We start from the raw sequence: 13,577 nt of genomic DNA, 5'->3' as shown, positions 1-13,577 counted from the left end.
ATAATTGTCTCAGTTTGTCAAAGATGTTGCGTCATTGGCTTTTGAGTTTCAATTAGATTCATTTCATTATTCATAAGTGTTTTTTTGCTGCTGTTGGTTTTTTTCTGATGTGTTTGTTGAAACTCCAGCTGAAGCTGTGGTTGCTGTTAACGTTCCCGGAGTGTTTGTTGGACACCTTGATGTTGTTGAGGTTGCCAGTGTGGTTTTTGCATCTCCTGCAGAAATTGTTGATGCTGCTGTAGTTGTTGCTGTTGGTCAATGTAGTGTTACATCTCCTGTGTGTTTGCTGCTGTTTTTGCTCCTACTGTGCATGTGATTGAAGTACCTGAAATAGTAATTAATTTATAATGCATATGAGCAAGATACTAAACTTATTCCTAATTTCAATTTCATTGTTAACCCTTAATAGAGTGGGGGGGGGGGGGTGGAGGCACCTCTTGGTACTTTGCAAGATTTATCCAAATGGACAAGATCCTCAGGCACTCCGGGATGACCTACCAGAATAGCCTCACAGTAAGGTGTATTAACAGGATTTTGTACTCATAACATTCAGTTGATTTTGCATGAACTCAATTCATCAAATGAATGTAAAGGGTCTACCAGTAAAAAAAATTCTGTGAGCTTTTTCGGGTAATCTTTCTGAGTCCTTTTACTCCTTTAATGAAATATTAATAATAAAATACATGATGAAGTGAGTTTGACAGTTATTTGACATGTTGCATCTTATGTGCTAGTGGTGGGGTCAATCATTATAGAAATGCAGAATATACATGTACATGTACCAATTTGGCAAGAGAAAGCAAGTCACATTATCGACCAATGATTGATATTGGTTTGTTACTTTTGCAGCTGAAAAAAAAAATCAACACCTCAAACTAAGAGTTTAATTCTAAAATTTGGATTCCTGACAAAGAGCAAATCAAGAAGACAAAAATCATTCAAATTGTTATTATGACTTACTTTCTATGCCAAAATGAATCAGAATTATAAATAAGTTTAACTTACGTTTAAATCACATTTCTAGGCTCTTTATCTGGCTCTTCAAACCCTTCAGTTGTTGATTCTGGCATGACTTTCTGATACTATTTTGTGTCCTTCTGGAACTGTGGACAAAACCTCACCTGAAGGAATAAATTAAAATTTTCAAAAAATGTTTGGCACTATAATTTTTTTTCTCACATGAATACATTACATGTATATCAAAAGAAAAGAAAAGGAAACTTCATTTGACTATTAGGTTTTTGTCAGGGGGGGGGGGGTAAAGGGGTCAAGATGGGTCAATATGATGAACAAAAATGCAATAGTAAGTAATACATAAGGATCAATCTCTGGTTGAAAAACGTCACTTCATGCAATTATTCCTCATAATTCATCTTGCACACACATATACACATAGTGAGGATGGGTGAGAGAGAGCGAGCATCGTCATCGTACATGCAAAAAGTATTAAATCCATCACTGATGTATAGATGGGGGCCATGCCCCCCAGTCAGACTGCAGGTCCCAAGAGAGTGGCTTCTTTCATCCAAATGATATTCATGACTTGAGATGTTTTGTATATTTAATGAGCTTGACGCGGACCATAACACCTTTTCATTCGGTCATTGCTGCTCTAACTGTGCATCGAATTTCATGAATTTGGTACCATTGTAAAGAAGAAGAATCATTCTTTCATGTCATATGTTTGGATTTATTCAAAGATTTTGTAATATAGGTTCAAAGTTTGATCTAAAATATGCTATAAAATAAATATTTTCACCTGACAAAAGTTGCTATTTTCACACTTTATTTGTGTTTGAGCCCAAATGATTTTTATATCATGATAAAGCTGAATATGTATGCTTTGAAACGATATAGGTTTCAAAATAAGAATTGGTTTAATCGGGTCAAGATCACACTTTTCATTTGCCAAGTACATAAAGCAGTTTGAAAACAAGAATACTGCATTCTGATTGGTCAAATGGACCACCCAGTGGCAAATTCCAACGGTTCCAGTGCCATGGTTCGTAGGAAGGTCACACTTCCCATGTGGTAATCTCCTCAAATACCCTGTGCCTGTTGTTCTGTGAACCTTATCCAGCCAATCAGAACTCTGGATTTCATGCAAGTACAAAATTACAGAAATCTCGTATTGTACCTTAGTGGGAAAAGTGTGATCTTGACCCGATTAAAAGGTGCCGCATATCAAGAGTGGCATTGTGAGAAAGAAAAGAAGTTCAGCTTTATGGTGATATGGATATCATTGAGGCTCAAAATAAAAAGTTTGCACAATGTGCAAAAGAAAATGGAAGAAGAAAATTAAGTTTTGAGGCACACTTTCAGGCCAGAAATTTACTTATTTAACAAAATATTGTATACAAAATAAATGACCAATATGAAAGAGTAACTTTTACTCTATCTGATAGTGCAATAATATTTAATTTAACTTGAGGTTAAAAAGTAATGCCAGTAGTTGCAGTAAACACTGATTTCATGAGAAAGTCTGGCTTAATTGTCAGTATATCATCGAGGATCTAGATTTGGTAAAGTTACATAAACTGAACTTTGTGAAATCTTGAAATCTACGCTGAAAAATGTTCACACTGAAGATCACCAACACAGATAGGCACACGTGGGACAGTGTATTATTATTGCTGGAATATGAGCTTATTTTGCTTATTTCTCAGCAATTACACAATTTCTTCCAGAATCCTTTGGCACATATTTTTTATTCATACAGACACTTTGGTGGTCATTATATTAGATTCTGTAAAAAGTCATTTTGAGATCGTTACCAATACTGGAATTTCTCTTTAAAACAGGTAAATTCTTAGACTCGAGAAAGAAAATCTCACGAATCACAAGATTTTGCAAGGATTCAGCCACGAGATGATTTGGATGTATCTGGACTTTTTGCTCATTAGCATAGGGACCTGCGGTCTGACTGCCCCCCCCCCCAATGTTTAACGACCAAGAAAGAAAAGGAGAAAAAGAAAGAAAGCGAACGAGAAAGGGTGAAATAGAGAGTATTTACTGGATATTATTACGTCAAAATCTTTCCAAATTTTGATTTCTGTATTAAAAAGTTCTAAAATTTTGCACACTCCCTTCGCTCTCTTTGGAGAACTTTTGTTCCATTCGCCATATTTAGCCCTCTCAAAATATTTGGCTCATTACGCCACTGAATTCAATTGTAAGAATTTTATGTTTGCTTAATGTAGACTTAATCTAACCCTAATAAGACTGCCAGGGTATTTTGGAGGCAGGAAAGATGGGCGGAAGGGGAGTGGGGGCCCTCAAGATTGACCGTTAATTGCGCAATTGTGAAGAAATGCAAAATGCCTGCCACAGATGAAAAAATTGTATATTTGATCATTCTAAAATTATTTAGAATTATATATTTTACTAAATCATGCATGAAATTAGAATTTGGCTGGAAATCTATAAACACAGCCTTGAAGTTTTTGTTCAGACACATAAAAATTAATTGATATCAAATACCTTTCATATGTATTTTTTTCCTTTCTTAAGTATTTCTTTGTTTTTTTTACTTTTTTTATATTGTTGACAAAATTTTCTGATCATAAGCACAATGAAATTAATTGATTTTAATCAGTAAAAATAAACATTAACCGGTATGATACAATTATGAATTCTGGCTAGAAACAGATTTTGCATTGGATTTGTCCATGAAATCACATTTTAGTGCAATTCTGACATGTGTAATTACACAATGCACAATGTTGCATAATTGCAGAACCGGGTACCCAGGTGTCACAAATTTTGTCTGAAAACTCATAAACTTTTTTTAAAAAAGGCTTTATAATGACGCGGCACAATCTTTCACGTTGTGGATTTATCGTGAAAATTTTTGGGCTCCCACCGCCTTTTTAGGGTTAAATCAGATAGCACATCATGATGGGTTTTACTGATATTCATTCTGCAACCCATATTTCAAAGACTATCCATCATATCTGACATTGATTTTTACCTGTGGCAGTATGTTAGTCTCTGCATTTCTACAACTGTGGCCAAATATTCTACTACTAGTTCATTAGATGGGCCCATGGCATTTTTCTTATTGTAGGAGACTGGCAAGCCCTGGCTTTGAAGTTCCTGGTATATCCTTCTCCAGCTGCAATATCTGGTCAGTTGAGGACTTGGGGGCTTTGTGTCAGGAGTGGTCTTGGTAATGGCGGTGGCAATGGTGATGGCAGTGACAGAAGCAGACTTGGTGGTGGTGACTGCAATTGCAGCATTGTTGATGGTGGTATATGCCTCATCACGACCAACATTAGCTCCTGCTGCCATGCTGCTGGTCTCCATCTATTATGTTTTAAATAGAATAAAACATTAAAACAATTGATTATTAACACATCAACTTCAGAACACTAGCATATTGATAATAAAACTTGTAGATTAGCAGTCAAAGCATAAAATGAACTTCCACAGAAGACTACATGTACCTTCTAATAGAATTTCAGACCACCTTGAGGATGTTATGCTCAAAGCAAGGTTTTTATTTGACAACATTGGTCAGAGGGACATGGATTTAAATGTCAGAATACAACTGGTATCATTGGTTGATCAATCATACTGTACAATACCCCATTTAGATATATGTTGCTGTTATCTTCCACTTTACCCCTCTTAGATTTTTGGCATTGAGTAGTAGTCCCAGGGAAGGTGCTGAAGACTTTGGTACAGGTGTCTTTGCAGTATCTGGGAGGTTGCTTGCTGAATCTAAATGACTTTCTTTCGAGGGTTTCCCTGGTTTGTGTGCATTCTGTACGAGAAGAGTGAATAAAAAAAAAACATTAAAAAAAGAAAAATTGAATAAACCGAGATGCAAGAATGAAAAAAATGACTTTAAATTTGTCAAATTAATATTCAATAGTACATTTAGAATAATATTTGTTTAGAAATGAATCCTTTTCAATGGACTTGCAGCAAAATAAACATGTTTAAATATTCATGATGATTTATTAACCCTATCTGGCCCCAAAGGAGGAAGGGGGGGGGTCTTAAAGGGATGGTCCAGGCTGAAAATATTTATATCTTAATACATAGAGTAGAATCCACTGAGCAATATGCTGAAAATGTCATCAAAATCGGATAACAAATAATAAAGTTATTGAAGTTTAAAGTTTAGCAATATTTTGAGAAAATAGTCATATCATGAATATTCATTAGGTGGGATGATGTCACATCCCCACTTTCCGTTTGGTTCATAAAATCATAATTTTTTCATTATTTCATACATGTGTAAATGATGTGTCTCCATTATGATGAAATAAGTTTCAGCAATTAATATCTAATGTACTAAATCAGTTGTCAATCCAATTTTCTAGTTCTTGGAGGATAAAATTTAATAAACATAATTTCATATAATAAAATTCAAAAGAACAATTTGAGATGTGACATCATCAGCCCACCTAATGAATATTCATGACGACCGTTTTCACAAACTATTGTTATAAACTATCAAATTCAATAACTTGATTATTTGTCATCTGATTTTGATGAAATTTTCGGCATTTTGCTCAGTGACTTCTACTCTATTTATTAAGCTACATGTATAAATATTTTCAGCCTGGACCATCACTTTAATAAGCCCCCTCCACATGTTTTGCAATAATTCCACAGTTAGAAACATGTCCTCATATTTTTTTGTTGGTCAAGTCTCGCAGAAGTTTAGGGACCAAGTTTGCGGCATCCGGATACGCAGTAATGCAACAATGTATGAGTTCATGTCGGACCTAGAATTGCTCAAAAACATTATTTTTCTTACAAATCTAATCCAATGGAAATTCTATTTTAAATCATAAATGACAAATGCATCATTATTCTTGTACTTATTGGTTGAAAATTATAAAATCTTTGCTTTGTCTCAAAATATTATATCTATATTTTGATATTAATAGATGCTCTAAGATCTTATCTTTGAAATGGCATTTAAAAAATAAATTCATGCTTGAGCGAACATGGGACGTTTTATACTTTTAGACTTTTGGCTAATCAGCAGACTTATAATATATTCATTATCTTTGCCATAATTTTCGAAAAATGCTGTCAAATTTCACTAATAAATTTATTCATTTACCTGAATTACATTGGTTTTAATTTGAACTTCTTTTACCTTTGAATTTTGCTTCATAAGTAAGAAGAGACTTTCTTGTCAACCCAAGTGAGAAGATTTGCATTTTTAATTGGGAGAATTTGTAATCATTCAAATCCTTTTTATTATGTGAAACAAATTATGTTATGGTACCTTTGATAATAATTATGTGAAACAATTTATGTAATGGTACCTATAAAAGACATGAATCCTATTTTCAAGGGGTCATTGAATCCTTCACCAAGTTTAATTATGTGCTTGACAGGACAAACAAGAAAATATTCATGTCTTTCAATGGCAATGGTGTATTGAGTCAATTTTGAAGGAGCAAGATATGGCAGATCAGGTAAAATGCATTGAAAAGTTGTGAAGCGAGCAAGCAAAAATTTCCAGTTTTTACTAAAATATCCAATTTTGTGATTTTGACATAATATTCAGAATAATATCATATTTCACTTTCTATGTTTTCTGTTATTTTTCTTTCCACTTTTTTCCTTGGTCATAATTTTGTATTGGGAGGGGGGGAGCACCCCGAGCCCCCACCCCTCAGTATGCCACTGTTCAAAGGCATCATAACCTTTGCAGAACACAATGAAAGGATTAAAAAAAAACACGCTCTACCATAATTTGGTTTTAAAAAATGTTCTTGCCTAAGGAAGGAATATTCAAAACTAAAAGAGAACATATTAAAAAGGAACAACACCACAACTATCCAAATAAATAAGTAGATTTGGAAATGAATTTTGACTGCATAATTCGAAAATTATGGCAAAGATAATGAAAAGGTTAAGAGGAATTCTGCTGATAGCAAGAAGTCCGACCATCATATTATGCCATTTTGGCGCAAGCTTCCTTTTTTACCCCAGACAAAACAAAAATTTGTGTTTGCGTAAGCACGAACAAAACCAAATTATTTTAATAGCATTTGAAGGATAAGACTCCATAGCATGTATTGACACCAAAATATTGAGATCATAATTTGAAACAAAAATTTTATAGACTTTTCAAATCTATCCATTTTTTCATACGCACTGTAGAACTTGGGAACTTATTTAGAGATTTACTTAACTGTACAGCAGAGAATTCTCTATTTATGCATAAAATAATTTATCAAAAATGAATTTTAATAAATTATGAAAAATCAGCAATACACCCTTAGCTTTGCAATTTCAAAGAAGCTCATGCTAATTATGTAGGGCTAAACCAAATTTTTAATTTGTTTGATCATTTAGTAAGCGTTAACTTAAAATACACAGTCCCCTGGTACACAGTATAGGCCGAGGTCCATGGTGACCCTAACGAATAGGATAATTTTCATTTCTCTTTGGCTACTGAGAATGGAATATTCAAAACATTGTTCTGTCAAACCAAAGGTAGATAGATAATACAGAGATTATATTTCTTTAAAACACGTATGATATAGATCTACTGTACCTTCTGATGACGAGGCGGCAAATTAAATGTGGTTGGGACAGCATCCTGTCTTAGACGAATCGTTTGCCCAGTCCTGTCAAAGCAAGCATCTTCAAAATGATCAGAACAGAGTACAGAGCTCTTGGAGGAATTCGATGAAGCTTGCTTCATATTGACCATCCATACTGTGTTACAGTACCAGTTCAGTCCAACGGCTGAATGGGAATCTGCAGCAAATGTAAACACATGTCATGAAATCAATTATATATAATTAAGAAAACTCTAGGCCTACTCAGCAGCGGCCCGTTTATCAACACCTGGACAAGTGAGTCATATTTATCTACCAACCACAGAGTTAGTTCCTATCTTTAGGATTTTTAACAAGAAATAATCCATTAATAACGTTATATTGAGACTATCGGTAGAAAGTACAAGAGATGTAGCCTTAATCACATAATAGCATAATTTTCAAAAAGTTAAATTATGATAAAACTTGCAATTATTGTGATAAATCAGGAAATACATCCAATCAAAAAATAGCAGAGCCAAAACTAGAACTAAAGCTTCGGTCTCTGTTAAAGGGGAATCACCCAAAACAATAGCAGAAAAATAGTAAAATATGAAGGTTTGAGGAAATCTAAAAGTAGAAAGTTATTTGTTCAAGTTTTGGATTTGTGATCATACGAACTATGTGTTAGTAATATAAATGCATGAATATCAAATTTTGTAGGTGACAATTGTTTTCTATTCATGATCTTGTGTGAAATATGATATCAAAGGTACAGTGAAAAAAATCTGAGAAAAGTTTGATATTTTACATATGTAGGAATGCTGCATGAGTCACAATCAAATTATTGAAACTAATAAGATTATTTGATGATTTTTTCAAATTCGGATTATCTGTAATAAATTGTGAATCCCTTTAAAGATCCAACAAATAAAACTTGAGGGAATAAGAAAAATCAGTCAAGTTGATAGGTGAAAGTTGAACACTATCTGACAATAATAAGAAAGTTATTTTTAAATGTGAATTTGTATCCTAGTCCGAGACTGCAAATTGGCCACATATGTGATGTCACAGTGATGTAAGGCAAGGACTACTTTCCATGTACTCCAATACATAAAAGGCTAATATGTCATTTTTTCAAATGTTTTACTTCAAATTTTTATTTTTCTTTCACATGAGGACATAAAACAATATACTACCAGGGTTATATTTAGATTACTGCCCAGGGGAAGGGCAGTTAGGAGAAAAACACAAATCCCTGATAATTAAGTACATGGCCTATGGGAAAGTTGTCCTTGCCTCTTGTCATAATTTACTTACCCAGTTGCCACTTTGAAATCTACATAATCATAGGGATTTCAATTTTAAAGCAGCCATAACTTTCTTATTGCTGGTCCGATTTCTTTCAAACTTTCACCATTCTGTTTTATCTAATTTTCTCCTTTCCAACACTATATTTTATGACCAAGGCTGGATTCCCCTTAAGTGTAAAGGCATCTGGCCGAGCGTTGTTGGAGCGGTCGTGGAGCGGAGAGAAAAAAAAATCATCACGCTCGCTACCGTTTACCATTTTCAAGTTCGATTTGTTTTTTTGTTTTCGATTTTTCCCCCATTTTGAGAGAAAAATTCTACCCTCTTTCCCTACCGCTCCAACAACGCTCGGCCGGTGTGACCATGCCTTTATGTTGGTTGTTCAGCTGAATTTCGTTGGCTTCACTCACCAAATACAGAAAAAGATATAAAAATACTCCTCGAGACAGAGGGCTGCCAGCTGTCTACTAAAGGCAAAACATGCATCAAACATAATTAAACCATGCAGACTTGGGGATTAAAATGCCGAGAAAAATGAAATCATCACTAATTCATTTTGAACATGACTAAAAAACAAGGCAAAAGCAATTTTTGTCTCGCCCACTTATGAAAATAACCAGAAATATTGTGATTTGCGAGGGCACGCAAGAATTATATCGAAACTTCATTGTGAAATTACTGGGATGGAATAACACTTGTCATACCAGCCTTGCACGTAAACTTTAATATTGACCTGAAAATGACCTTTGACCTTACCATGTGACATCCGACTGCAGCATAAGTCTGCAAGTTTGGTTGAAAAGTGACTTACGGTTGCGGAGTTAGGTGTCATAAGAGAGTCTTGCATGTAAACTTTAACCTGTAAATGACCTTTGACCTTTCCATGTGACCTCTGACTGCAGCATAACATGCAGGTCCCCCAAGTCCATCTACCATCCAAGTTTGGTTGAAAAGTGACTTACGGTTGCGGAGTTAGGTGTCATAAGAGAGTCTTGCATGTAAACTTTAACCTGTAAATGACCTTTGACCTTTCCATGTGACCTCCGACTGCAGCATAACATGCACGTCCCCCAAGTCTATCCAACATCCAAGTTTGGTTGAAAAGTGACTTACGGTTGCGGAGTTAGTTTTCATAAGAGAGTCTTGATGTAAACTTTGACGTTGACCTGAAAATGACCTTTGAACTTATCATGTGACCTCCCACTTCAGCGTAACATGTGCAGGTCCCCAAGTCCATCTACTGTCCATGTTAGGTTGAAAAGCGACTTACGGTTGTGGAGTTAGGTGTCATAAAAGTGTTGCATGTAAACTTTAACGTTGACCTGAAAATAACCTTCGACCTTACCATGTGACCTCTGACTGTAGCATAACATGCAGGTCCCCCAAGTCCATCGACCATCCATGTTTGATTGAAAAGTGACTTATGGTTGCGGAGTTAGGTGTCATAAGAGAGTCTTGCATGTAAACTTTAACCTGTAAATGATATTTTACCTTACCATGTGACCTCTGACTGCAGCATAACATGCACGTCCCCCATGTCTATCCAACATCCAAGTTTGGTTGAAATGTGACTTACGGTTGCGGAGTTAGGTGTCATAAGAGTCTTGCATGTGAACTGTAACGTTGACCTGAAAATGACCTTTGACCTTACCATATGACCTCAGACTGCAGCATAACATGCAGGTCCCCCAAGTCCATCTACCATCCAAGTTTGGTTGAAAAGCGACTTACGGTTGTGGAGTTAGGTGTCATAAAAGTGTTGCATGTAAACTTTAACGTTGACCTGAAAATGACCTTTGACCTTACCATGTGACCTCTGACTGCAGCTCAACATGCAGGTCACCCAGGTCCATCTACCATCCATGTTTGGTTTAAAAGCGACTTACGGTTGTGGAGTTATGTGTCATTACAGGTTTGTGACGGACGGACAGACGACATTTGGATCCTTAGTCTCGCCTTCACCTCTGGTGGGCAGGACAAATATGTCATACGGACGTTGAGATATGCCGCGAGAGCTTTTCTCGAAAGGGTGGGTTGAGGAGGAAAGTCAAACAAAACACACCTTTTCGGGACAACCGGGGGAACTTTCCATGAAAGGCTGCATGTGTTTAATATTTTTTCTGAACCAATCGTTTCTATGAAAATTAGTCTTGAAATAACAATATAACAGTAATATAGACACTAGACAGAGGTGCATAGATGGGGGGAGGCTTGGGATGCTCTCCCCCCCCCAAAAAAAAAGGGAAAGAAAAATGAAATATAACATTTTCTGAATATTTTTATGTCAAGCTACAAAATGTGATTTTTTTTAATGAAAAGCTTGCTCGCTCACAACTTCTATTGAATTTTGCCTGATATGACACATCTGACTCCCTCAAAATCTTGGGCTCATTTTGTCTCTGATTATTAGGAGAAAAAGAGAGCTTGCAGTTTTTGTGATTCTGAATAAAATTTCATATTAATGAAGTAATTCAGGACACAAAATAATTACACAAAGCCATATGGAATTATGAGAAATAGTAAACAAATATATCAGGCTTTGAGAAAGTATAGTTGAATTATTTATCCGAGGTTGGTCTGACAATTACTTCCTGAGGGGCGAAGCCCGAGGGAAATATAGTAGTTTTGCCAGTCCAACCGAGGATTAATAATTCCCACTATGCTTTCGAATGAAACGCCTGATATATTTGTTTTTTATCCAACTTTTTATAATTTATAACCAAAATCTATGTGATGAGCTTGCAAAGTCCGGTTACTTGAGTTGAATTACCTACTTTTCTCTGAGCCATCGTGCTCAGCAGAACGCAGATCAGTGCCTGTGCCGACACATCGCTGGACTTGCCCGGGAGAGAGAGCGCGCTGGCCGGTGTGCCTGAGAGTTTAGCTAGATCCAGTTTTGTGAAATAATGATGTCAGACCTCGATATACTAGTATCCAAAAATATATCGAGGTATGACGTCAGAGTTGATATTCGGTCACATGATGCTACTTGAACCAATAGTACTATACATGATTTACTCTATGTAGGATATAATGTATTCTATTCTATAGGCGTAAGTATTTGCATAGAAGTGTGATGAAACAAATCAGTGGCGAAGTGAGCCAAAGTTTTGAAGGGGCTAGATATGAATAATTGGGCAGATCTTTTTTTTGTGAGCGAGCAAAAAAAATAAAAATATTTAACTTTATAAATATCCAATGAAAGCATAATATTCAGAAAAAATATATTTCACCATTTTCTTTTCTACTTTCTTGGTCATAATTTATTTTTGTAGGAGAGGAGAGGGGGCAAGCGCCCGAAGACCCCCTCGCCTCATCTGTGCACTGAAGAAATTACTTTGAAACTGACTTTCCTTTGCAAGCTGCTGGATAATCTTTATATAATAGTTACCATGCAAGGACGGCTGCACTGCGAGACTATTGAAAATAAATACATGAAAATGCGCAAAATTTGTGTTTTCCCTTCTTTCCTTCCGTTTTGTTTCACCTGCATAGGAGAGTAAAATTATATTATAGGCGCTGTTTTTCTGACGGTGGCGGCATCAACACCAAATCTTAACAAAAGGTTGTGTTTTTTAAATGAAAACTTAGAAACCTAGTTCATGAAATTTGGGCATAAGGTTAATCAAGTATTGCTAAACGTCCTGCCTGAGTTTCAGGTCACTCAGTTGTTGTGTGTCCGTACAGGTTGTGTGTCCACACGATCAATGTTAGAAAGTCATTTGAAAAAAGTTAGAAGCGAAGTTTCATCAAATTTTAGTACAAAATGTTGGGAAATATAAAGAACAAAATAGAAGATGATTACAAGTATTGAATTCATATTTTTAGTGTAATCCAAAGACAAAAAGGAAGGCTTCAAAAAGATTGTTTACATTCATAATTCCGAAGCTTCGTTATTCCGAAGGTTTGGATATTCCGGAGGTTCGTTAATCTGAAAGCGAAATAAGGTTCGTTGTTCCGAAGGTCGGACAATCCAAAAATTGAAAAATGACGTTCGTTAATCCGAAAAGGAATAATGAGAGTCATAATTCCGAAGGTTCGTTAGTCCGAAAAAAAATGAGGTTCGTTGTTCATTTAGTTTTTTCGGATTAACGAACCTCATTTCGTTTTCGGATTAACGAACCTCATTTCGTTTTCGGACTAACGAACCTTCGGAATTATCACTCATTATTCCTTTTCGGATTAACGAACTTCGGAATTACGCCACAAATGTTCGGATTAACGAACCCTTTTTCGATTTAACGAACATTGTGGTTCAGGCAATAATGAATTCACGTGTTTTGGAATTACGAACCTTCTGAATTACGAAGTGTAACCAAAAGATAACATGTCCGGACACTGGACCCCTCCTATATTAGTTTTGTTTTTAAGAGATCGTGATGTTCCATGAGTTTTATATTTCCCATAAAATCCACCTTTGTCACTCGGAATATCAGATCGACTTAACGGACACGATGTTCAGCCAGATGGAGCGTATAGTAGTGGTGGTGAAGTGGAGCCGGCACAAACATCGCTCGAAGTAACTAAACTTGTACTAGTAATGAGTGGGGCTAGGACCTAGGCCAAACATACTTAGGCTACCACAACAGGCGATAGGCTTTCTTACCCCTCCAAAGATAACTTCTTAAATTGGAGATAAAATTTTACCTTCTAGGGTGACCTTTTCTTGGACTTGCCCTTTACCCTGTACCATGAACCGTTTTGGCAGTGGATATCTAAGTCAGTGGGTCGCGCATGGGATCTCATTCT

General features: G+C 35.8%; 1 protein-coding gene across 2 annotated transcripts; it reads right to left on the bottom strand.

Moving 5' to 3' along the window:
* Positions 1–112: 112 nt before the first annotated feature.
* LOC121410600 (THAP domain-containing protein 5-like) lies at positions 113–11,985 on the bottom strand. 2 transcript variants are annotated; one of them, XM_041602802.1, is made up of 6 exons: positions 11,599–11,632; positions 7,532–7,737; positions 4,625–4,765; positions 3,971–4,305; positions 1,006–1,121; positions 113–325 (listed from the first exon to the last, which is right to left on the bottom strand). In XM_041602802.1, exons 1-5 carry the CDS (start codon positions 11,615–11,617, stop codon positions 1,118–1,120), a joined length of 705 nt encoding a protein of 234 aa, XP_041458736.1. In that variant the 5' UTR covers positions 11,618–11,632; the 3' UTR covers positions 113–325; positions 1,006–1,117. The 2 variants fall into 2 exon arrangements, with proteins under 2 accessions (XP_041458736.1, XP_041458746.1); XM_041602812.1 differs by lacking the exon at positions 4,625–4,765 and having other exon boundaries at positions 11,599–11,985.
* Positions 11,986–13,577: the final 1,592 nt, after the last annotated feature.

This window comes from Lytechinus variegatus, chromosome 1 (genome assembly GCF_018143015.1).
Source record: "Lytechinus variegatus isolate NC3 chromosome 1, Lvar_3.0, whole genome shotgun sequence".
In the NCBI taxonomy this organism is placed as follows: Eukaryota; Metazoa; Echinodermata; class Echinoidea; order Temnopleuroida; family Toxopneustidae; genus Lytechinus; species Lytechinus variegatus.
Note: the sequence above shows the minus strand (reverse complement) of the source record. Positions and strands in the feature narration are given on the sequence as shown.

Bases quoted from the DNA above. Each gene is read 5' to 3' on its own strand.
- LOC121410600 (XM_041602802.1), bottom strand. The intron at 4,766-7,531 runs GTACAGTAGATC...CTTCTCGTACAG, and splicing joins TGCCGCCTCGTCATCAGAAG to AATGCACACAAACCAGGGAA. The intron at 4,306-4,624 runs GTAAAGTGGAAG...AAAACATAATAG, and splicing joins ATGCCAAAAATCTAAGAGGG to ATGGAGACCAGCAGCATGGC.